The sequence below is a fragment of the Struthio camelus genome, chromosome 1, assembly GCF_040807025.1.
Source record: "Struthio camelus isolate bStrCam1 chromosome 1, bStrCam1.hap1, whole genome shotgun sequence".
Taxonomy (NCBI): Eukaryota; Metazoa; Chordata; class Aves; order Struthioniformes; family Struthionidae; genus Struthio; species Struthio camelus.
Genome location: NC_090942.1, coordinates 89,220,666 through 89,247,229, shown reverse-complemented (window position 1 = coordinate 89,247,229; position 26,564 = coordinate 89,220,666). Strand labels below are relative to the sequence as shown.

At 40.7% G+C, this 26,564-nt stretch overlaps 1 protein-coding gene across 1 annotated transcript; it reads left to right on the top strand.

Annotated features, from left to right (window-relative positions):
* The first annotated feature begins 198 nt into the window (after positions 1-198).
* LOC104149281 (ovostatin) lies at positions 199-26,564 on the top strand. Its single transcript, XM_009682845.1, has 35 exons — positions 199-320; positions 830-1,013; positions 1,362-1,518; positions 3,009-3,061; positions 3,983-4,003; positions 5,111-5,279; positions 5,844-5,928; positions 6,744-6,855; positions 7,820-7,934; positions 8,134-8,243; positions 9,849-10,007; positions 10,375-10,602; positions 11,147-11,204; positions 11,727-11,872; positions 12,479-12,628; positions 13,199-13,369; positions 13,680-13,812; positions 14,424-14,520; positions 14,818-15,046; positions 16,371-16,494; positions 16,824-16,942; positions 17,398-17,449; positions 18,266-18,349; positions 19,275-19,451; positions 19,979-20,060; positions 20,491-20,647; positions 21,064-21,138; positions 22,268-22,433; positions 22,708-22,928; positions 23,522-23,737; positions 23,895-24,019; positions 24,378-24,468; positions 25,043-25,111; positions 26,043-26,148; positions 26,503-26,564. The coding sequence occupies exons 1-35, from the start codon at positions 199-201 to the stop codon at positions 26,562-26,564; spliced, it is 4,425 nt and encodes a 1,474-aa protein (XP_009681140.1).

Below are 26,564 nucleotides of genomic sequence, written 5' to 3'. Positions count from 1 at the left end.
TCAATCTGAAGACAGCGAATTGGTTTAGGCCGCAGTAGGGTAAGGGGAGGTTCTTGAAAACAGTGGGATAGACTAGGATCTCCACCCCTTGCTGCAAATATAAAGGCACTAGCACCTAAGGAAGGAGCCAGGGAGGAGTTGAAGAGCAGATTCCTTTCCTCTGGAGGAATGTTGCAGGGCTGTTAAAACTAGTGGGCAATGCATTGTTCCTTGGGAAGAAAGTTCATCTCTTCCTTCCGTCTCCCTGGGAGAAAAATGTGGCTAAAGTTTATTTTGGCTATTTTTCTCCTGCATATAACAGCTACAAAGGAACCTGAGCCGTAAGAACTACCACATTATTACTAACAGTATTCACTGTAAGGCTTTAAAGGCAGTGCTAATTGGTGCCACTACTTTTACTTCAAATATTGCTATGATTCACCTTTTGTATCTGAAGAGCTAAGTTAAACTGGAATGTGGGTGGCAAGTGAGTGGTTCTTAGTTAATACCAAATAGACCTTCTGCCTATTGCAGAATTTCTTTAGAAGTTGATATCTATGTTCAGAAAAAGGTAATAGCAGAGGGATCCAAAACTCAGGTAATGGGCTAAAGAACAAAATCTGGGGGCACTGGCAGAGCTGTGTGGGGAGCCCAGGCTAGGCTACTTGGGTGCTAAAGGGCAGGAATGAAGGGCATTGGCTGAGTGTGTGGATTCTATGTTTTGATCTAAACTAATCAACGGGTATTGAGCATTGAAAAGGAATCCTAAATACTTTCCATTTGTTTCTTGCTGATGAGGCTGCTTTTTCATTCTCTATGATGTGATCAATGTACTGTTTGGATCTCACAGGCAGTATGTCCTGATGGTACCGGCAGTCCTCCAGAATGACTCTCCGGGTCAGGTTTGCTTGCAGTTCCTCAATCTCAATCAGACAACATCCGTAAAAGTCATCCTAGAATATGGTGCTGTTAACACCACTATTTTGGAGAAGACCATGATGGCAAGCAATGGCTTACAGTGCTTCAACTTCAGGGTAAATTAATTTTTATTTGTGTCCCAATGAAAAAGTCATAACCTAGAAAGCCTGTGTTGGAATACCTGATGCCAGAGGGTTATGAGGAAGGTAGGGAGGAGGAAAGAATAGAGACCAGGGAACAGAATAGAGGAACAAAGCAATGAAAGGAATAAGACATGCTGAAGGAAAATGGAAGCAAAAGAGGGAGAGAAAGTGAGAGACAAGTAGAGCTTTTTAATAGGTAGTAGAAGTGAGCAGGGTGTATCCTTGCAGGAACCTAGGCTGTAGGTTGAGCTGTCCTATAGATTCTGGAGCTGACAGCTTCAAGACTAGCAACTTCTCCTTCGCTTTTCTATTTCCTCACAGATTCCTCCTGTCAGTTCTGTCCCATTGGCTTTCATTTCCTTCTCTGCCAATGGCACCACAGTCAGCCTAGAAGAGCGACGGTCAGTGATGATTTGGAACTTGGAGAGCATTGTCTTTGTGCAGACGGACAAACCCATCTACAGACCAGGACAGAGTGGTGAATATCAAGTTTTACTTAATAGTAATTACTTCCTTTAGGAAGTAATTTCTTCAGACTTAATTTCTTTGCTAGGTGTTCTTCAGACTGAGACATAGTCTAGACTGGATTCAGCTTCTTTAGAATTTCTTACAATATTTGTAGTTTCTGTTAAAATGTTTGTGAGCGCTTGCTGTGGAGCTCAGAGAGCCATCTTTAGGATGGCCAGAGAACGTCATTCCATGGTCTATTCATTTTCTTTGTTCCTTCTGCCCAGATAAAGGAAGAGGGGAGCTTTTGCTGCCACTGTTTTATTGCTGAGGGTAGGTCAAGCAAGTAGAAAGAAATGATTAGTCACTATTTACCTGCCTGGCATAAAACAATGCTCCCACAGTCTCCTGTCTGTAATACCGGTCAGCATCAAAGACAGTCGAAAGAACAAGAGTCATTTCCATGATTTAAAAATGAAATATAATTTTTTTGAAGACAAATTCATGCTATTTACCCTCTGAGTTCTGAGGTTTTTGGACTGTTTATTTTCATGGACTATTTTTTCATCTAAGAGTTGGACACTTATGCCATTCCATTATCCATACGTCTTATCTGGCTGTAGAATAGACCTTCATGTATACAAAGAACTCTTTATGTAGATATGTTCCTTAATTCACTGCTAGGCTTTCAGACTTCTAGGATACAACTAGAATCCTGTAGGAAAAACTAGGAAGGCAGCCAAAGAATATAGCAGTTTGCCTGTATCAGGCATACTTTAATTAGGGATGAGTTCTATCATAATACATAGCACAAAGGAAAGCTTTCCAGTCAGAATTTGGTGGCAAATTCTCCTAAGGTGTCTCACGAGCATGTCTTACTTGTCAAATTGCTTGATTTTGAGGTTGAGGGAGCAGTAGATTAAATTAAATTCCAAAAAGGACATTTTTGAACCACATTTTTCTATTTTTCATTGTGCTGTAATTCATAATTCTCCTTTCAGTTTTTGTTTTGTAAATAAAAGAAAAGTAAGGAAAAAAAGTACGCAAGATGAGGAAAAATTGGACTAACAAGAATTACACTGCATTAGAAAAAAATGATACTTCACCTAGCACCAGTAATATTTGAAACTTTCATATATTCACAGCAACAAACCCTGTTGTAAAGATAGATAGGGAAATGAAGAGGAAAAAAATTTGCCTAGAGCATGCAGACAGCCATTGAAAGAATTATGATTGCCACTTGAGACCACCTGACTGCACTGCAGTCCTTATTAATCGAGTTATCCCCTCTTTCTAATGCTAAATAAACTTTGATGAGAGAGAGTAAGAACTCAATGTTGCACTAAGCAAAGTCTCTGTAGGATTCTTCTGCCCTCAAAGTTTATCACTTGCATCTTTTGCAAGGGGGAGTGTTAGAAGATTCAATGAAACTGGAAGTACTAATGAAATGAAAACATTCATGAAAATGAAAACTCAGCCAAACTCCAGCTAATGCTAACACCTTGTTCCTTATCTTTCCAGTGTTGTTTCGTGTTGTTGCTCTGGATTTAAATTTTAAACCTGTTCAGGAGATGGTGAGTGAAAAGAAAGCAGAAAGCAGATTTTACAAGTTACTCCTCCGACTTTTAAATTTGTTCAGAGACAAAACAGTTGCTGTGGATAAAATAAGCTTTTGCATAAACTAAATGCCAAAGGATAAACATCATTTCCTAAGCGCATGCAATATTCTACCCTTATCTCAGAGTCAGATGGAACAGTACAAGCGTGTAGCAGATTGTATTCCTGACATAAAACTTTCTGCCATTGCTGAGAAAGAAGCTCAAAAAAGGCTCTGCTCTGTTTTTTCAGACATTACTTATAACCCTGACCAGAAAGCCTGCTTGATAGTCTCCTGCTGTTACTGTTTAGCAATTTTTGCTTGCAAAAATAGGCAGGTCATCCATCTATGGTACTTCATGCATTTTAGAAATGGGGAAATGAAAAGGAAAACACTTACTACAATCATTTGTATCATCTCATCAGAGGCACACTCTTTTCATTGCCAGTAAGCTGTCTTCAGACACATAGTGCAAAAGTCAAGAGATGGAAGGATATTTACTGGCCTCCTCTCATTTAGTTGTAATGCTGAAGAGAGCAAGATGTTACCCAAAGAGCTGGTGCTAGATAAGCAGAATGAGGATATAAAAGAAACCCAGATCACAACTTACTTGTATTCCTAGAACTCTATTTACTCAAATGCTCCTGGCTTGCATTAAGTCCAGTATGGTTAGAATCTGCTCCAGCATTCTCACTTCATCTGCTCCCTTTATGTAATATTGCTATTCAAGTAAAACTGTTATTTAATCTAGCTATAAGAGGTGAGGTTGTCTTATAACTGGTATTATACTGATAATTATTCAGTTCTCATAAGCCTGAAAGAAACTTACTTGTATTTGTTCAAACCCCTAATCTCCTAATCTCTTCTCTCACTTTTTTTTTTTTTTTTACTTTTTCAGTACCCCTTGATTACAATTCAGGTAAGAGATTTTTCTCTTTGTAATGTATTGTACCTATAAAGATAAAATCTAGAGCACATGTGCTTACATTAGTTTGTGTGTTTATACACAGAATCAAATTCTGTTCTTGAATAGATTTACAGAAATTAACAGTAACTCCATGGAATTCAAGAATGCTGTTTAAGCTTTACTGATATGGAAAATATAGTTGCATTCATCTAGCAGCCATAACAGTTGCCCTATTCTTACGTGTATCTTTGACTTCCCTCCACCTCCTCCAGTTTCTTCCCCTTGTTTTGGTGGATGACTTTTCATAACTCAAGCCTGCTGAGAACTATGAACAAATAGAGGCAAGGGATACAATTATATATATACAAGCTGTAAATATAAATATACAAGCTATATTAGCATTTTCATGGTACTTTGTGCAGTTTTTAAACATAGCAATAGTAGTCCAAATCTGGACAACATTCTTGCAAGATTCGATGCTATATGGTGAGGTCAAGTCACTTCTTTGCTTTTTTTTTTTTTTTTCCAGAGAAACATAAATATTACCTGCATCTTTTGCAGTCAGTGCTCTAAAGAGTTAAAGGAAATGGTGTGAATGAGTTTTTAACCAATTATCTAGCATGAAATATAATCAGAGGCAAATGACAAGCCACTGAATGTGGAAGAAATGTTTCCTTCCTTCATTTTGCAGCTGGAAAAAAATGGGACTGCTAAGGGACAAAATTTGTATGGAATAAGCTAGTCTGAAGGGGAAGCACAAAGAAGAAGGGATTTTCTTTCTCTCCCCCTTTTACACAAAACTAGATACTTGCACAAAACTAGAAAGTTCCCCACTAAAGAGTGGGGAAGGACAGTATAGTGCAACTTTCTCTGGTCATTGAGATTTGTACCTGGGATGGGAGCAGATGGCTAAATCTGAAATCAACAGACAAGAATATAGCAGCATTAATAATAGGATTACTGTGGCATAATTTAGCTCAAAGCATATGCAGTAAGTGACTTTCTCAATGCAAGTTAAAGCAACTTGCCCTATTTGTTTCCCTGTTTCTGGTTTTGTATGCTAGTAGCAAAAGTTTTCCAGCGGAAACAAACTGTGAGTCTATATTCTTTTTCTTTCAGGATCCAAGGGGCAACAGGATCTTTCAGTGGCAAAATGTGACATCGAAGATGAACATTGTCCAGATTGAATTCCCATTAACTGAAGACCCTATCCTGGGGAACTACAAAATTATCATAGCAAAGAAATCTGGAGATAAAACAGATCACTCATTCTTTGTGGAGGAATATGGTAAATGCCACCTGCTGTTTTTACTCAGAGTAGAAAACATTATTAGAGATGAGACCCTATCACTCAATCCTTTTGATTACTAATACTTCAGACATCTTCCTGGCAAATGTAACCTTAATTAAATGGCATTAAGAACTAAAGGAAAAAAAAGACTGTAAAAAGCCAAAAAAGAGAAATTAACCATTTCACATAGATTCAGTCAGGGAAAAAAGCTGTATAACAAATCAACCAGCTGAATGAAAAATTCACTGTGACAAACCAACCTTCTCCCAGCCATGTCCGCAAATTTTCTTGGTCATAGATCTGCAAAGCATCTAAACATTGCAGGATTAATCTCAGAAGCCCCTGACTTCCCTCCAAAGGTTTGTTGAAATAGTTAAATGGAGCTTTTAATCACCATGAACCTGAAATTTTCTTGATCATTTTGACACTCCAATTCTGAGAGCTCTCACTCCATCTGTGACTAATGCTGATGATATATCCTCCTTCTCTCTTTTATATTGGGAGAGCCTGCAACCTGACAATGTGTTGGTGGTTTTATTTTCTTTTTATTCTTCATCCTAGTGTTGCCAAAATTTGATGTCACTGTCACTGTGCCAGAAAGCCTTACAGTCATGGATACAGACTTCACAGTGAAAGTCTGTGGAGTGTAAGTACCAGATACAGAATGATTAGGAAATATGCTGAAGAGCAAGAACTTCTCAAAGATGGGGAAACAGAAAGGGCTTAGAGGGACAAGAGAACAAAATCAACAGGGCATCAGAAGAGGTTGGTCAGAATTGACTTGATGGTTGGAGCTTCCATTTACTTGTGTTTGCTCACATCTCATTTTATTTTCTGAGTATTCTTTTCATGTTGGTGTTTGATGGGTTGCCCGAATCTTTTGAGGGATCCTCTGTTATAGAAGAAGGTGTCCTTTCCCAATAACTCACACCAGAAGGAGGCCTTTATGTAGCAGACTACTGTTAAATTCCAGTAGGGGTTTTAGAGTTCCAGCTGGCTTTAGTTCTCCCATTAGACTTAGTTCTTCAGAAGGACCTTGGTTACTCTTCTACCAATATCTTGTAATTTAGAAACTAGCTCTAAAATGCTGATCCCCTTGTAGATAGGAATTTTACTTTGATTTCAGCGGGTCCAGGACGCACTCTAAGCTGAAGAGCGGAGAGAATAGTCATAATTTGTTTGGAAGCCATGTCAAGCCATCATATTTATAAAAATATTTGTTTTGAGGCTTAAGCTGTGGTTTTGTTTCATGGGTTTAGGGGTGAAATAAAACTCCTCAATATTTCAATTTCTAAGTTGCATTAGCTTTCTGCAATAGAAGGGGAGTAAGTTAAAAGACAGTGAAACCACTCCAGTCTCTGTCTTCCCAGGTCAGTACTCATCCTGGGTCTATCCCTGCATAAGTTAGCTTAGGTCAATTTTTCAAGCATCAGCTCATGGACTTATTTCCTCTTTCACCAGGTATACCTATGGCCAGCCTGTTGAGGGGAAAGTCCAGCTCAGCGTGTGCAGGGATTTTGATTCATATGGGCGGTGCAAGAAAAGCCCAGTTTGTCAATCATTTACCAAAGATGTATGATATGTAATGATTATTCCTCTCCCCTGTGTTCTTCCTTCTCTCCCTTTTGTCATTGCACTTTTCTTTCTTTCTTTGATGCTTCACTTCACTCTATTTGTCTATTGCTCAGATTACTAGCTAGAAACTCAGGACATAGCTTTTCTTCTTGGTTTTCCTTCAGGCCTGAAGGGGGACTGACATGGTCTTTCTTCATGCCTCAGCTTTCCACCTGAAAAGTGTAGATAGTGATGTTTCTGTCAATCCTGTATAAACAACTTCGAAAGTTGTGGGAAAAGACCCCTGTTTTAAAGCAATGGAAAATTGAATTGTTTCCCTACTCTCCTCTTGACTACTGAACACTCATTTCAACTGATAAAATTCAGTAACCACTTTTTCCCCATTTTTCACTCTCCTGTGGAAGGCTGGCATCCTTTAGGAACTATTTCCCAGTTATAGAAGATTCAGAGATACCTTGGCTCACTGGTTAATTACCTAATCTCATTAAACATGGCTGTGTTCATATAGTACAGTATGCAGCATTGTATTTCCGTATCTGTAGACTGAAAAATTCTAACATAACAATGGGAAGAAAGTAGAACATGTGATGCATATACAACCGTGTTGCATGCATCAGGAATCTCCCAGGCAGAGCCAATATTTGTCTGACAGGGAGAGGAAGACAACTCTGCAAGTTTCTTCCCTTTTCTAACTCAGAAACAGATGGGAGCAGATTTCCTTAAAGCTCACTTGAAATATGAAGAAAGTCTTCTGCCTAGTGTGACACGCTCTCCATCACTGCCTGTCAATGATAGCCCTAAGCACCTTTCGTGAGGTAGAGTAAACAGAACTGGAACAGACTTACAAACACTGAATGCTTTAACAACAATAAAAATCTCACTAAAGCAGGGTCCAGTATATTGCCATTATCCTTTGTAAGCTATGAACCTTGCTAACAGCATTTGTTTTCTTCCTTTTCCAGTTGGAGTCAGAGGGCTGCCTCTCCCAGGTTTTCAGCTCCAACATCTTCGAGCTAAACCGCATTGGTTACATGAGGAATCTTGATGTGAAAGCTACTGTCACCGAGAAAGGAACAGGTAATACCTTCTAGACAGTTAGAAATAGCAACAGAAGAGAATAAGAACTATTCAGTCTCTGCCTGCTGAGCACAAGGATCTCTTCCTGAAGAAGAAGAAGATCCATTTTTATAAGCACATCTCCAGGCAAACACTCTGACTCTGTTGAAGCTATATGCAAGACAACGTATATTTTTCTGACTCTGGGCATGTCTTACAGGCCTGCAACTTACAGCTACTCGGTCTATTTCCATAACTCGGGTGATGAGCAGTATCCAGTTTGAGAATATGGATCGCCACTACAGAAGGGGAATTCCTTTCTTTGGGCAGGTAAGCAAGTGGATAGAGAACTCCTTGTATTGAAGATGACTGAAGAGAGATCATATGACAACAGCAACAGGAACATCTAGGGGACTGTTTGGATGATTTTTTTTTCTCTCAAAGCTTCTCTCTTTACATATTGGTTGCCCTATTAGTAATTCTGAATTCTGAGGAATATAAATTTATTCTGAGCCCTTTTCACTTTGAATCTGAGAATATTTTGATCAAAATAAACTATTAATTAGCATTTTCCTTACTTGCATTTTCAGCTTGATTCAATTCACTGCTCTCCTTTCAGAACTGACAATGATATCCTAGCCACAGGTGACTAGATGCTGTTCAATGGCAAACCCGGCATAACTCTGTCGGTGGTTTAATGTGGTGGAGTAAATCTCATTTTCTTTCTCTTTCCTTCAATTCCTGTTTTTCCAATGAGGAAAGGATAAGGAGGGTATCTTACCAGTAGCACTGAGGCAAGGGAATTAATTTTCTTTTAAGGATTTTTTTTCCCCTCTGAAAGATGGCTGTATAACTTTCTCACTCCCACACCAATTCTTCAGACTGTTATGCACTTTACCACCTCTTACTGGAGAAGAGGGGTCAACAGGTTCCTTAGGCTGATGTGCCATAGTGAATTCCTACAATACACACAAACATTCTCACACACACTAGAGGTTAATCAAGATGGAAGACACTTGATAGGAGGCTGGGGTGTCATATCTCAGACTAAAGGTGTTACTGATAACTTTAAGCTGTTTCCTTGTTTCTGTGCAAAAAAATAAAAAAACAAAAACAAAAACAAAAAACAAAAACCCTTGAGGTTCAAATCAGGGGAGCCACTGACACACCTTCTCAGATCGCAGCCCCTATGCTGTCCCAGTCACATGCCATTCACAGTTCTCCCCTGCACAATGAAGCATTATCATCTGCTGCTGGCATATTCTGCATGCCTTCACTTCAGGTGCATTCAATTCCACTGATGTCAACATCCATTTGCATAACTTTTACTTTTCTTGTATTTCTTTTTCCAGAGTTAACTTGTCTCCATGCTGTTTATGGACAGTAAGGGTAGTCAGTCTCTTAAGTTTGTATTTAATATGTTCTTACCTCTTTCATCTTTTCTAGAAAAAAATAAAATAGATGTCCAGTTCTAGCAGCTTAGAATTTACCTAATGGTCTCTGCTATTTCTTATTTGTTAATTTAACACAGAAATAGCACAGATACTGGAGACAGAACCATAACAATTGTCAAAGCAAAGATTTGGACAGAAGGCCTTCAGATGTGGAAAGTACCACCAGCAGACTCTGAAGACTAAGAAAGGAAAAAAAACAGAGGACAGGAAGTGTATCCTTAAACTGGAAATGTGCAGTGACAAGGCACTGGGCAGAAACGAGATGAGAAATAAGTCCTTGATTTACAAAAGGATGTCATCAGTGATGCAGCATCTGAGAAAACTTCTAAGAGAGCTGCCAAGTTTTAGTTCTTAAGTATTTCTTAGAAGGGGGAAGAAAAAAGCAGTTTTGCTGTGTAGAGAGCAAAGGTATGCAAAACATGAATATCTATATACAGAAAGATATCAAGCTGAACACATCTGGCATTCTCTTCTCCTACAGATCAAGCTGGTAGACAAAGACAACTCTCCTATTTCCAATGAGGTTGTTCAGCTATTTGTGAATAACAAGAACACAGACAACTTCACCACTGATGTTAACGGCATCATTGATTTTAGCATTGACACATCTGAAATGTTTGACTTTGAGATCAATCTAAAAGTAAGTACAAAACAAGGCTGAATAGGGAGAGAGAGGGCTGATCTCAAACTGAACCCAAAAAGATGGGATGAAGCTTAAGTTCTAGTAATAAAATGTGCTTTCGCTGGCTTATTTCATGTTCCAGAGCTCTCAGCAATACCATTAAATAAGTGAGGAAAATATCTGAGTAGTTTCAATGCCATTGTTTGCTCCAAGGCTGAAAGACCATTATGCTACTTCTTCCTCACCTGTTTGGCTTTAGATGCAATGCTCAGACTTGTGAATTTTGTGAACGGATCATTCCGATGTCGATTTGTGATAATGATTTGGCATTCCATAGTGAAATATTTTTGTTTTGCTTTTCTTCCCTCCTCCCTGTCCTAATTAGGCAATATATAAAACCAGTGACCAGTGCCATTCTGAAGGATGGATAGAGCCTTCCTACCCCGATGCATCTATCTCTGTCCAGCGCTTTTACTCCTGGACTAACAGTTTTGTGAGGATTGAACCACTGTGGAAAGATCTGAGCTGTGGGCAAAAGAGGGTAATCACTGTGCACTATCTCTTGAATACAGAAGAATATGAGAACATCAACACCATGAACTTCTATTATGTGGTGAGTGTGGGGTTTTTCCATGGCTTTGCTGAAAGAGGTTGACTAGGGATTTATCTGGTAATCCATTCACTGCAATTATGGCAGTGAGTGCTCTTCCAGCCTTTGGATTACCAGCCAGCCCAATACATCCTTGATCAGCAACCCAAGGACAGAAACAGCACTGAGGTGGCTTGGCAAAGCTGCTTGCACAGGCAAAATGGGACGCACTTCTGGCCATGTTACTCCATTTCAGAGTAAGGAACCACTTTCATAATGTCACAGGCAAGGGTTCTTGTCCCTTCTCTCCAAGCAGCTCTTTACAGTATTCTGTGATTCCCCTGCTATCTGATCCCCTCCTTTTTCTGCTGCTTCCTGAGCAGTGTACACAGCCATAGCTGTAGTAGCAGCAGTGGCAGCATCCAGCAAGCCCTAGGGTTGATGCTTAAAACATTTGAAGCCATCTCAACACACATGCTATTCCTTGAAGTGGATTTGTCACTGAAAATGACAACTTTCTCCCTCCAGCCTTCACCAACCCATAAATATGTTGTTGTTCTCTGCACAGGGCATGGCCAAAGGCAAGATAGTCGTTACAGGGGAAATTAAAGTTAATATCAGAGCTGGTAAGTGAAGTAGCTGTGCATAGTTCTACATAAAAAAGGCGGGGGAAGGTGAACTGGGGATCAAGAGAAGACTTCTTGGATGTACATAGCAGTTATTGGGCGGGCTTTTTCTCTGTTCACCCTTGCATGTGTACATGATACTGGCACTACCAGTAACCTTACTGTAACCTGTTAAGTTCAACAATCTCAACATAGAGGCAAAGAGGAAGGAATCAGTTGACACCAGCCAAGAAGCAGTGTTCTGTAAAGATCTGCCTAAAGGACAGCGGGAGGGAAAGCAGAGAGTTTGGCATGGAAGCCTGTCTGAATCTGAACACGTATTCAAATCCACAATAAATCTGAGGGCATTTTTGTCTGAACTGATTCGTGTCACCTCCAGGTCACTCCATGTTATTCTAGGATTCTTTAGTTTATTATCCAAGCACAAATTGCTCCACTAACTGCATGTCAGCCTAGGATGGCCACTGTAACAGCAGACCCTCAGGTTTCTCTTTTTATTAGTCCCTTTCCTTCTACTGACAGATCAAAATGGCACTTTCACCATCCCACTTGTGGTCAATGAGAAAATGGCTCCAGCCCTTCGATTGCTAGTATATACCTTGCACCCTGCAAAAGAGTTGGTAGCAGACAGTGTCAGATTTCCAGTTGAGAAGTGCTTCAAAAACAAGGTGAGAGGCACTAAGATACCACTAGTACTACCTGCTGTCAAATAAATATGAATTCTTTGCACACACACTCACAACACATTTCCAGTCTTATTTCTTCTTTGCATCTATGCCTCTCACTATTACTCTCTTCATTCTTCACTTTTTAACTTGGCCTTGTATCCTTCCCCTACCAACACCTCTGTCTGTCCTTATCTCCAATGAGTAAATCCTCTTTTAACATTAAAAACTACTTTCTCAGGAAATCGGCAATACTCCCAAATTGTACCTGATGCTCTTGAACTATGCTAGTGTCCTATTTGGTCTGTTCTTTAATATAGCTTTATTCTTACCTCACTCTACTGTGTAATCTAATTTCTTATAGTCCATAGCTTATTTGCTGAAAAATGCAATTTTGGTTTATCACAACTAAACACATACATAAAATAAAGTAAAAATAAAAATCTTAGGAGATTTTTAAGTTTCATTTCTGTCTAGTCAGATGAGCTGTACTTTAATTTAACAGATGAGTCTTCTGCTCTTCTTCTTGCCCTGCCATCTACACAGACATACCGAGCAGCCCTGAGCAGAAGAGGTTAGCCATACCAACAAGTCTCTGATCAATTTCAGGTCCAGTTGCAATTCTCTGAAAAGCAGATGCTCTCAGCTTCCAATGTCAGCTTAGTCATTGAAGCTGCTGCCAACTCCTTCTGTGCTGTGAGGGCTGTGGATCAGAGCGTCCTGCTCCTGAAGTCTGAGACAGAGCTGTCTGTTGAAACTGTAAGCTACTAAAAAAATACATCTTATCCTTCTACTGCAGCACTGCTTCCTTCTCCTCTATTACAGTGTCTCTCCATTTGTGATTGTTAGACTGTACTTTCTCCTACTGCTTTTTGCACCTGATTGATAGTCATTCACCATCTAACATGTGCAATACATAGCTCTTATTTCTTGGCAGTCAGAAGTTTGTTTTAATTACTAAATTATTTAATCACTAACTTAGGGGTTCACACAATCGTTCTGGATGCTTCAGTAGATGATCACAAGTCAACAAGTGTGAGTATTCTAATAAATACCACAGCCCCATACAGGCATGAGCTCTGTCCTAGGTATTATATACCCAGAAAGGCCAAGAACAAGAAAAGACATTCCATAAAGAGTAAGAACCCAAAAAGGAAAAAGAAGCCCTAGCATATTCTCCAGGTAGCAATCCCACTGTCCTTGTGGTATATGAGAAAAGAGCATAGCTCAAACACACCAGCATCTCAGCTCTGGCAATGGCCAGCACATGATTGCATAATCTTAATTATCTTTCCACACATTGGTTTTAGTTTTTCCTCCCTCTCACAGGTATATAGCCTGCATCCCCTGCAAGATTTACAAGGCTATATCTTCAATGGGCTCAACCTAGAAGATGAACCCCAAGACCCATGTGTCTCATCTGAAAACATCTTTCACAATGGCTTGTATTACACACCTATAATGTCTGGATTAGGCCCAGATGTCTATCATTTCCTCAGGGTAAATGTCCTACAAGTTATTCAAATCTTTTGAAATGAGATTCCACTGATGAAACTCCAGACCTTCCTGCAAATGGCACTGTCAGCAAAACTCATATGTGACAAACTTTCTGTGTGGATGTGCATTCTCAGTTGACTCCCATGCATACTGTGATTTTCCAGCATGTGCAAAACTCCCACGGGTCTCTGCATAGACTATTCTGGCCTGGGCTTCTCTGTGGGACAAAAGAAGTAGTGGGAAAGAGGGAGGAGCAGAATAAACCCACATGGCAATATATTCGTGGCTGATACCATGATGTGTTTTTTTACAGGATTTGGGCATGAAATTTTTTACCAATTCAAGGGTTCGGCAACCAGTCATGTGTGCTAGTGAGACTGTAAGACCTCAGCCGTATTTCTTGAATATGGGATTCACAGCTTCTACACATCATGTCAAATCATCAGGTAAAACAGGGTACAGAAAAGACTTTAATACAGGGCATAGATAAAACTGTGTTTTCCCCCTTATATGAACAGATACTTCTGTGGAAAGGAAATGTAGCATGGATAGTACTCATGAATATCATTTGGCAATGTTCAAATCTTTACTGTGGATCACTTGAATCCTGGTCTGGCACAGAATGAGATGGTTTAGGATAATGGCCAATGCCAAAAGAAGCCTTTCAGATCTAAACCTTTGATTCATGTTCAGTTCCATGCTGGGAAGTGTTGGCCACGAGGAGAGTGTCATACAAAACTGGCACTGTAGGCACTGATTCCTTTCTGACCAGAGCCTGTTTGGAGAGACAGTGTGACATTGTAGCTAGCACACAGATCTAAGAGCCGAGGACAATTCCAGTAACATTTTCTTTATCTGTGATATCAAGTTATACCTACCTCAGAGATGTATTAGTGACATTAATACTTGTGTGGAAATGTTGACAGTCTCAAGCAGAAAGAGCTGGGTAAACATTAATCATCCTTCACACTGGCCCAAGCATATTAAAGCCTGTCCTTCCTGGGAGTCTTCACTATGTGAACCAGGTTTGACCTAACCTTCCATTATCTCTCAGCAGGTGAAGTTGCTAGAGAGGAACGTGGGAAGAAACTCATACTTGAGACTATACGAGAATTCTTCCCTGAAACTTGGATTTGGGATATAGTCGTAATAAAGTGAGTACTGCTTCTTTTCTTTTTTCTTTTTTGCCTTGTCCCCTGATGTCCTGCAAGATGATAATAATGGTCTGGAAGATCTAGCTGCTTCAATCCTCATCCAACCTTTTGCCCTCCCCTTTTCCAGGATAAAATTACCCTGCTGGGTAAGTGATTTGGGTGATGAGTTCTGGGGGCTTGGTGTGGGATTTCTGTAAACAGAGTTGGAGCAGTGCTGATAGGGACAGTGTTCCCTGTACTGAGAACTAAGTATGTGAAACTTCTCTTCCAAACTCATTCTCTATCTATTCCCATCAGCTCTACTGGAAAAGCAAGTATCCCATACACCATCCCTGACACCATTACTGAATGGAAGGCCAGTGCCTTTTGTGTGCAAGACTTGGTTGGATTTGGTATCTCTGTGCCTGCCACCCTAACCGCCTTCCAGCCTTTCTTTGTGGACTTGTCTTTGCCATATTCTATCATCCGGGGAGAAGATTTCCTGCTTAGAGGCAATGTCTTCAGCTACCTCAACCAGTGCATTGAGGTATTACTTATGCTCACATTTTTAGTCCCTACTTCATCCCTAAAGAAGTTGCAGCCTTTGTAGTCTGAAAAACACTGCAACATAATTGGTATACATGACTAAAGCTGTCTTTGCTCTTGATTGGTGTATTGCTCTATCTATCTGATGAAAGATTATCCTGATTGGTTTTTTTCTCCTAAGCTACTATGAAGCAGAGGAAGATCTGTTTGAACTGTGCCTAAGCTTGATGTACAAGCAAACTTCTCTAGAGGTCCACAGAGGAAGGAAACGATTGTTTTTCAAAGTCTATCATTCACCCTTCACAGTCTTGCAAGCCATTAATGGTTTCAGTAGGGTCTTTAGAATTAAGTATGAAGTTGTGAAGAACTGAAGGACTTGTGGCCCCCTAATAGAAGAAACGGGGAAAGGCAAGAAGTGGAGAACAGACAATCCCTACTTCTCTCTGGCAAAAGTCCCCCAAACTATGAAAAAAAGAAGCAGAAAAGTCCCAGTACTTCTCCTTGGGAGTGATTGTTCAGCTAGAGATTCTCTATTGCTCCAAGTTCTGGGAAATCATACTCTCAGTACTTAGTACTCTCCAGAAAAAATGCCTCCAGACCATACCTCTGTAAGCACCTCTGTACTGAGGGAGCTTTCACACAGTATAACTATTACTTAAAGAAAGAAAAACAGACCTTTTCTATTTGGCTGCCCTTTTTTTTTTTTTTTTTACCTCCTTATATGTTGCATTTAAGTATCCTGAAAAGAGAGGGAGGTACAGAGTCTCAATTTTGTTTACTTGATTCGAATGCTGACAAATTAGCTCTCTCGTCTCATAAGGAGATCATCACCAAAGGAAGAAAAATCAAGACACAATTTAAAAACATTTTTCTAAACTTTCTGTTAACACTTTGACCTAAAAAAGCAGAAAGGTCTAGGGTAAACATCCTAGGAAAAAATTTCTGTTGTTGAGGCTTTCATTTCTTAACCTCAGTTTTCAAGGATTCCCGTAGTAACAAAATCAAACATTAGATAGTGGTTTCCTTTGCAAGTCAGTTCAAAGCCATTGGCACTAGGTCAGCTGAACATAACTTAATACCCTGATCAGGAATCATATGCATGCATGGGATATTTAACACTGAGAATGCCAGTACAGCTAAAAGATAACAGTTACGATTTGCTCTGATGGATGGTTCATCTAACAGCATCATCATCCCAGGCCTTAATTCTTCTCCACACTGTTAACACTGGACATAAGCGAAGATCTCACTTCCCCTGACAATAAAGTAACATTTGTCTGTGGTGCAGAATCTTCATTCCATCCCATTTTTCTTTCTGTTCTCAGGTTGATGTTTTTCTGTCTGATTCCCTTGATTATGAAGCCAAACTCATTTCCACAGAGGGAGATGGATGTGTATGTAGCAAGCAAAGAAAGACTTATGTTTGGAATGTTTTCCCCAAAGAAATCGGTAAGTGCCTGTGAGTGCATCTGCTTTTCTGTCCTGAAGTAGACGCTAAACAATTTATACATCGCCTAAAAACTGAGCCTTGAAAACCTAGGCTACCACTATTTCAGCTTTCTGGGCCAAAGAGCCCCTGTAGAACTGCAGTGCAGTTATTGTTCCCATTTATAGAGATCAGTTCTCTTCCCTCTGTGTTTCACCTAGAGTCACTGACCATTCATTATGTTACATCATTCAGTATCTGTGGAGATTCATTATCAGATGAAACCACTTAGTTTGATCATCATTCTGTACAATAAAGGTCACTTTTTTCTCCTTTTTTGCTACCATTTAAGGTGATGTGCTATTCAGTATTACTGCAGAGACCAAGGACAATGGAGACTGTGGAGATAAAGCAGCCAGGAACATCAGTATTGACTACAGGGACACCCAGATCAGAACGTTGTTAGTTGAGGTACTGTTGACAGGTCTTCCTGTTTTCTCTTTACTTCCATCCATGAAGAAAGAATAAAGCAGCAAAAGTATCAAAAGTAAGTAAAAGTTTTCCAGATTCCCTAAAGAACTCCTAGTTTGGCTCCACCTTCAACTGGCTAGGACCGTGTCTGGCTATTCAGTCTAAAAGCAAGTCTGTTCGGATCTGATGTCCTCTTCCATGAGGATCAGTGGTTGTTGGTAAATGCACAACATCTTCCTCATGAAGAGGAGAAACTGGAAATGAGGGGCTTCATTTGACAGGAACTCCCCTTTGGTAGCAACAACATCAAGCATCAGTCCGTGAATTATTGTTTGAATCCAGCCTTCTTATGATGCAGGAGGATGAGATTGGGGCTGATGCTTCTGTCACTGCATTATTTACTTCTGCTTTGTTCTCATCCGCTGCATGTGTCTCTTTTTCCCATCACCATTCAGCCTGAAGGCATCAGAAGGGAAGAGACTCAAAACTCCCTCATCTGCACAAAAGGTAAGGGCCTTACATACTTATGTTCTGAGAGGATCTGAAAGGAAGGTTTGCACTCTTTCCTGCAGTGCTCATTCATGCTGTCCCTCCCCTTTTCCCTGAGGTGTTCAGGTCACTGTGCAAATGGAAACTAGTATGAGTGTGATTGCTTATAGATCAATTCCTTGCTACAAACTTCACATGTGATCTGGTGCATATCATTTAGGCAGTGTCTGTGCTGCAGGCAGAGGTGCTCAGAAACTGAAGGAAGGCTGCTGTGAAGATATCTGAGGGAGATGACCTTTCTGTGCAAAATCTATTGTGGTCTGCATGCACTCATTTTGATCGATGTTTTGTCTTCCACAGATAACTGTAGCTTGCAGCTTTCCACTTCTAGTGGGGATGGGAAAGCAAATACAGACATTTCCCTCCATGCCACCTAGGTGCTGACTGCAAATGGTTTCCAAAGTTTCCTGGAAGTCCTACCTAAAAAAGGCACAAGGGCAGCCCTGACCCTCACCAATGAGATCTCCCCAATGTCTCACTGAAGAGCTCTTCAGGGTTTACAGCCACTAAAGCCAGTGAGCACCAGCCTTATAAACTGGCTTCTGTTGCACAATGACAGTTACCGCACCATTTGGTCTGTTTTTCCCTAGTTTGGTTTCGCTATGCCTCTTTCTCTCCTGACAGCTATGTTCTTGGTGACATCTGTGGGGTTCTGCCTATTGCTGTCTCTTGTGTGTACCTTTTCATTGTGCAATTTCTACCAGAAGCATTTTGCTGCTATGACCAATGTTCCTATACAAATGACCACAATATCCTCAATATTTTTCTCTACAGATGATATGGTTTCTCATGGTGTTGCTCTAGATTTACCTACAAACGTGGTGAAAGAATCAGCCAGTGCCTCATTTTCTGTTGTTGGTAAATATAAAAATAATAAAAATATAAAAAGAAAGAAAATATGAAAATATAGAATAAAAGCTTTATTGGGATTCAAGATGCAACTTTTCACTCTTGGAATACAAGACTTTTGAGCAAAGAGCATGACTCTTGTTCTGCCCAGTAATGCTCTTTGCTGCATCAGAAAAATCAAATTTCTAAATATTGGTAACATCCTTCTTCAATTTTCTATTTAAATTTATTGTTATTTGAATGTTTTCCTCAGAAGCAGCACAGTTTTTATTTATGCCTTCAGCCAGACTCATGCCAGTAAGAATGTCTTCCATTCATCCACTTGCAGATCAGAGGTGTTAGTGAAATCTTTTCAGTCTTTTACTGGATAGGACCTGGGCTGGTTACATTACTCACACGTAATAAAATCTTTGCTTTGATATGTTGATGATTTCAGCTCATCCCAGAAAACCATTGCTGGGTCTATAACTACTCTCTTTCCTAAGAATAGCAATTTAGAGATGGTTTATGATGCATCTACATAACTAAGGTTTCTATTCAGCATTAGCTGTTAATTCTGCAGTATCTCTGGTCTGCTACCCCTCTCTCCCCTCCAGCATACATGGAAGAACAAAAGTTTCCTGGCAGTTCTTGTTTTCATTTCTAATGAAAGGCATCTGCTTGAAGTGCCACTAAAATAACCAGTGTTTCTGGTGTGGGCAATTCAGTCTATGTAATAAGAGTTGGGGAAGGGATTTTTTTGTTGACTGTAAAGCAGAACAGAACAAACCACTCAGCACTGAGAATTCTAGGCTTATTAGAAAGTTGTGTGGTACCATAGAGGCTTGTAAGCCCAGCCAGGACCTTCCAGAACTCTGCCTACTGAACTGAAATTACTGTTTATTTCAGTGGCCCTGAGTTGGGCTAACCTCCTCTGGCATCTCCCATTTCCCAGGTGACATCATGGGCACTGCCATGCAGAATGTGCAACAGCTCCTCCAGATGCCATTCGGCTGTGGGGAACAGAACATGGTCCTATTTGCACCCAACATCTATGTCCTGGACTATCTGAACAAGACAGAGCAGCTGAGTGAGGAGGTCAAATCCAAGGCCATTGGATACTTAGTAAGCGGTAAGAGTACTATCCTTCTCTTAGATTGTGTGCTAAAATCCCCATCGAGGCCCAGTGAGTAGAAACAGTAGCATGGCTATCCTAGCAGTATGGCACTGCCACTGTAGCACAGCACAATGACCCAAGGAACTGCCCTGATTATGACATTTACTAGCTTTGCTTCGTGTTCTTTCTTTCCTCATCCTGTTTTTCCTAGGCTAAGATGTCATGTTTGCTTTGAGGTTCTGTCTTTCATTTCCTTCCTCCTCTTCCACTCAGACCCAGCACCTGACCTGATCCTGTTAGCTCAGCTGGAGCACAAAACTGATGCAGCTTTGCCTATTCTTTGTCTCAGTTAGCGTTTCTGCAGTACACAAGTCCCATGGCTACATCTAATCTCTCTCAGGGCTGCAGTAGGGCTCTCACTGTTTGATTGATATATGTTACCTTTCCTCATTTCCCACTATGGTTCCAGGTATATCTGATAGCAAACAGAACAGGGTTTTGTTTTTAAGTTAGAGAACAATTCCTGTTCCATGTGCTTGCAGGATACCAGAAACAGCTGTCATACAAACACCCGGATGGGTCCTACAGCATCTTTGGCACCAAAGATAAAGAAGGGAACACCTGGTAAGTAACTAGGAGTGGAAATGGCTCCGAGACTAACTTGCATTCAATTCATATGCTGCATGTAAAAGACATCTTTACTAGCTAAATTAGATGTACAGAGGTGGCCAGGACTAGGACTCTTAACATGTACTAAGAACAAGGCTCTCCACCTCCTCTCAGGGGGTGTGTGGGGAGGGAAGACGATCCCTAAAGACTCAGCTGCTTTTCTCACTGCCACTCCTCCCGTTTCCTGTTAGAAGTCAAACACAATGCCAACTAACTACTATTCCTTTTGCTACCTCTTTATCCTGGAGAAACACACATGAACAAAACAAGTCAGCAACAAATTGGCCATAACTCTTTAGGCTTGTGCCTAGCATGAGCAGAAGGGCTGATTTTTTTCTGCTCCTAGCTCCAATGTTCAGCTCACAGCTTCATGTTTCCCTTGCAGGCTCACTGCCTTTGTGTACAAATCATTTGCACAAGCCAATCGCTTCATCTACATTGATGCCAATGTCCAGGCTCAAACTCTGATATGGCTGGCAAGCAAACAGAAGCCAGATGGCTGCTTCCAAAGTGTTGGGACACTCTTCAACAATGCCTTGAAGGTGGTAGAGAATTACTTCTTGGTCAAGTTTACCCTCTCATAATTGAAAAGATGCTCTCCCATTACTACTAAATATTATACTTTTCTCCAAATGCCTGTCCTTTGCCAAGAGCTATCTCTCCACACCTTACACTGACTATTTCCAACTCAGTCAACTTCCCCACACTGTATTTTACAGCTCAGAAGCACCTGAGAGAGGATTATGGAACTGTAAGCTTGAGGGAATAATATTTTTTGAGGTGACAGCAATGGGCTTCTCTTAGTTTAACAGCTTGTCCAGCTATGTGTGTGCTCTCCTCCTTTTTGGGCCACCTCCAGAGCTGGCCACAGTCTTCAAGCTGAGAGATTATGCTTCATATTTAAAGGCTTCTCACTCATGCCATTCACTTATTATTCTTCTCTCCATGTCCTTTTCAGGGAGGAGTAGATGATGAGCTGTCACTTTCTGCCTACATCACTATTGCCATGCTAGAAGCTGGACACTCTAGCTTGGTAAGATCTTCACTACTGGTATTCAGCTGCAATTGGTCCCTCGTTGTTGGCTTGGCTCCAGCATCTCCTAAAAACTGTCTAGGTACTACAGAAAGAGAGAGAGAGAGAGAGAGAGAGAGAGAAAGAGCGAGAGAGAGAGAGAGAGAGAGAGAGCGAGCGAGCGAGCGAGCGAGCTCCCAGGGGACCTTGCATAGAATGTATCTGTCTTAATTGCTATGATATCTCAACACCATCAGTATTCAAGCAGAAATTCTACAGATCTCAGTGAGATCTGATCTTCTGCTTGGGAGGTGCAGAATATTCAATGACATGTCTTAGTTTGCAGTTAAAAAAAAAAAAAAAACTGCCAGGTAATAGCCATGCACTATGCTTAGCCTCAAACATGGCTCAGTCATGAAGGTAAAATACTGTAGGTAAATCCATAAAGTTTCCAATGGAACTATATAGCCATCCTGGGAAAAAGATCCATCAGAGTGAAAAGCAAGCGTTTCCTTTTTTTGAAATAGCTAATATAGAGTAGAGTAAAGCTGGGATGTTAGACTTCAATATATGAGTTTCCCTGTCTTCAATTTTTCATGTTTTTTGAAGACCTTCCTGATGAGATAATGCGTTAGTGAGGACACGGAGTCACACTGTGGTCTCAGGGTTACTGACTGAGGTTCTTTTATTTGATGTCAAGATAGTATATCTCCACAGAAGTAACTGAAGTTACACTAGAGTCACTGAGGATAGAATCTGCCCCATAAAGTTGGATTTGTTCAAGACAACAGACTCTTGACTGTAAAGTACAGGGTGAATTGTTATCATACAGGTACCAGAAGGAATTAGTTTCAAAAAAAAAAAAAAAGGGAGTCTTCTTTTAGTGTATTTATACACTAAAATCTTCAAGAACACATTGAAAAGCTACTTTATTTGTATGCTGTTTCCGTCTGAAATCCCTCCCTGAAGAATTCTACATACTCTGTCCTGAAGTCATTATACAAACTGAAGGTCTCATTTTCATTGCTATGGTGATAGCATGAACCATTGATATGGTTCAAAGAAGAATAGGTTCAAAGAAAAGAAATGTTTGGCCAGGTGAAAACAACCGTACTGAATTCAGACCCATGTGTTACTTTTTTCTTTAAAGTCCCCTGTAGTCCGAAATTCCTTTTTTTGCCTGGAGGCTGCATCTGAGAAGAATATCAGTGACATTTACACTCAAGCACTCATGGCCTATGCTTTCTGCTTAACTGGCAAGATGCAAAAATGTGAATCATTCCTCAAAGAGTTACAGAAATCAGCAAAGAAACTTGGTGAGTTTCAGTTGTTTGAGGTATTTGTAAAGTGGGGAGAGGGAATAGACGATGGCATGTGATCTAGCCTTGACAAAATTGACAGTATAGGCACATGCATCAACCATCACGTGTCCCAAGATAATCTGTGGGGTGAATTTACAGCACATCTGTTGCTCTGTAGTAAGTATTTGTGAGAAAGAGCCCAGGACACAATATATCTATGGGGCAGCATAAAGCAGTGACACCTGTAATCCATCCTGGTTCCTTCCCACTCTCTCTTTATGTTTTTCAGATGGCTCAATGCACTGGGAGCAGGAGCAGAGATCCCCATTAGAAAAATCTCCCTCCTTCCTTGACCATGCCCCATCAGCTGAAGTTGAGATCACCAGTTATGTGCTGTTAGCATTGCTCTACAAACCCAACCGGAATCAAGAGGACCTCACAAAAGCTTCAGGGATTGTGCAATGGATCATCAGGCAACAGAATCCCTATGGAGGTTTCTCTTCTACCCAGGTGCAATAACACCCTTCATCTCCCCAGTCATTTCTAGGAATTTGGACACCCACTCAGTGTGCCAGTGGGGCTGTGATTAAGTAGAGCTACTGTCACTTCTCTCTTCTGTCTGCTGTCTCATATACACAGAGAACAAGCCTTTTTCTTAGAGGGCCCAAGGTCCTTTCAATTGGAGGGTGAAAGTCATACAATAGTAAGCTGACTAGCAACAAGTGCAGATATTCATGTGGGAAATTAACCTAGTTTCCAAGTCCCAGATGCTAAATGACCAAGAAGTGCTCTGCAGTTGCCTAGGAGACACATACTTTGCCACTAGAAATATGCAGTTGAAAAAATTGAACGTGTGCCCTAGCGCTCAGATTTGATGTTCTGAGACCTTCATTATAAGTAGAGAGATTTTTTTTCTCCCTAAACTGTGCATGCCAGACCTAAACTGCACCCTATAAATGGGAACCCTGGAATCGTACACAAGTTCAAGGCTTTTTTAGCCAGAGTGCAGTGACTTTGCTTTTTATTGGAACTTTGACTTTGATTTCCTCTTCATGAGGCACACTGAGTAGCTAATTGTCTTTTATTATTTTCCTTTCCTTCAGGACACGGTCATTGCTCTTCAAGCTCTTGCTGCTTATGGTGAGGCCACCTACAATTCTGTTATGCAAAATGTAGTTAAGATAACTTCCAAAAAGCATTTTGAGAAGATATTTATTGTCAATAATGAGAACAGGCTCCTGCTGCAGCAGATTCCCCTGCCTGAGGTCCCTGGGAATTACACTCTAACGGTGAATGGCAGTGGATGTGTCCTTATGCAAGTAAGTGTCTGCCCTCCTCTTCGATGTGTCCTACATTCTTCATATAGTACAGCCATGTTTCTGATGATTCTCCATCCAACTTTTCTTTATTTGTCCTAATTATTTGTCTTCTCTAAAATCTTTAAGACAGTCTTTTCCTCATCTTTTTCTCTTCCAGACAGCACTGAAATACAACATTCACCTTCCAGAGGGAGCCTTTGGATTTTCTCTCTCAGTGCAGATAGTAAATGCTACCTGCCCATTGGATCGACCAGCAAAATTTGATATTGTCCTCATAAGCAGGTAATGTGCCATCAGCAAGCCCAATCACGCAGATGACAAGACATGCAGAAGAAGATTGATGTGTGTATTTAGTTCTGCTTAAGATCAAGACTGTGAGCTGATCAGTGCTGGAGGGTGGTGATGATATCAGCCTATAAGACATGTGCTCAAAGATCTTGTGATACCCCAGGTAACTGATTGTATTAGCATATACTTGGCCCCTTCATATAGTGGGCCTCTCTAGCATCTCCCATGTTAGCCAATCAGCAAGTATGTGTGATTCACTCCAGTCTTCCCACACCTTACGAGACCAGGAGCAGAGAGTAAGACTGGCTTCCACAGATATGGGCCAGACTGATGGAGGCCTCTGTTGTTTCAGTTACACAGGGAAGCGCAGTAGCTCCAACATGGTCATTATTGATGTGAAGATGCTCTCTGGCTTTGTTCCTGTTAAGTCCTCTCTGGATAAGGTAAACTATAGGAGCAAGATTAAACGAGTCACCCCAGGGACAGAGATGACTGGTCATATAGCAGGAGCTGCATGAAAGCAGAGGCTTAGTTAAGAACAATTTAAATATAAACTGTGTGAGGTGTTTCCATGGCTGCATTGTCTTTATTATTGCCCTGAGGGCATGGAGCTTTAAACACATAATGCAGACCTTGCTGTATTAAAAAATAAGAGCTAGAGCCTAGCCAGATAGCAACTGCACCTGGGACCTGGCACTACCCAAGTAGGGAAAGGGTGGAAATCTACCAAACTAGTTTTGAAACCTATACAACACTGGAGATGGACAGTATTCCCCTAATGAACTGCAGTGCATCTCATTTTGGGGAGTGCTCATAATACGCACTAAATCAAGTGACAGCTTTTGCTCAGTCCCCTCTGTCTATTCAGCAGCATTTAGACTCTACAAATCAGCTAGCCCTCAATACCTAGCTAGGCATAGAGTGAATCCCACAATTAGACTGATAGGTTGTGAGGTAGTACTTGTTTTCTAATGGTTTATAAATATATCAATTTGTCTCCATGTCCTTGTTTTAAAGCTCATTGATGACCATACAGTGATGCAAGTAGAAAACAAGAAAAAACATGTTCTCTTTTATCTGGAAAATGTAAGTTCTGAACTCTGATCATTTGGTTTGAAAACAGCATGTAATAGATGTACCTACAGAGCAGATACACTTTATAAAGTGCATTTATTATGTTTCTTTCCCTAACAGTTTTGCCCTCTATTCACAAAGCTGCTTATTCCTCAAACTGCATGTAACATCCCAAGTGCTCAAATAGCGTCAAACTGATGTCTGTCCTATTAGCACACAGAAATTAATCAAAATTCTTTCCTTTATTCAGTCAAAAGCTGATAAAGACCAAGAAGGAGGTTCTCTTGAGTATATGTCCCCTTGGTAGGCTTCTACTATATCTCAGGCCTTCTAACAGGACCTGGGATCACTGTTCTGATATCCTCTGGAAAGATTTCCATTACTTCTCTTCCTCCAATTCATTCCCAAATCTAAAATTTGGAATCATCTCTAACCTGTAATCTAATCCCTGGGTCTGAATTTGCATATCAAAAGTACATTTGCTGGTGGCTCTGTAGGACTAAAAACAGAAGCCAATATCCCAGTGATACATATTGATTCCCAGTTTCTTGGTGGCACATAATGTTCATATCTGAAATGGGAGAGGTTAGAATACCAGATTTTTATATTCCTGACCCTTAGGAGATCCTGGATAATTCAAACTGTGTCCTTTGTGTGTCCTTTTTTCCCTCTAGCCTTGGTGCAATAAAATGTGCAATAACTGTAGAATATGGCAATGTAAGCACGATAAGAAACCTATAACTCTTCACTTCATTTTCACTGTGGACTCTCTAAACATGTTTCTGGTCTGAATTTGGCAGGAAGATAATGGATGTCCTGCATATGTATGTGGGATACTGGTGGGGTGTGGAATATATGCTCTGTCAGCTACCCACTTTAGTCTGCCCCAGAGGTTGTTATATGAATAAAAAGATTTATGACAGCCCTGCCCCTCCATTCCCAGATCTTGCAGAAGAAAAGAAAAGAAATCACTTTTTCAGTGGAGCAGGACTTTGTAGTGACTGATCCAAAGCCAGCTCCTGTGCAGATCTACGATTACTATGAAACAGGTAGCTCTTTGATTTTTGCAAGCATGAAGTGTGGGAGGGGGAGGGACAGGAACAGACATTGTATGCATTAAGACAGCCAAAGGACCAATCCTTCTGGAACTAACACTCCCCTGAACTGTATCAGGAGCTAGTGCCAGGGGGAGAGATTCAGAGATTCATTTTACTCTAGGGAGCTTGGTCTCATGTCCAGGGTGACAAGTAGGCATGACTGGAGAGCTACAAAAATGCATGTTCCAGAACTAAGGAGATTTCAAGGAGCTCCAGCTTAAGCTTGTCTGGTGCATATCCACCTCCAGGAAAAGGGACAGAAAGTGCCCTCAGAATAATGGGAGCATTACTTTCCTTTTTTTCCAGAAGAGTATGCTGTTGCTGAGTATAAATCACCTTGCAAAGAAGCTGTTGCAGGAATGGGCTAA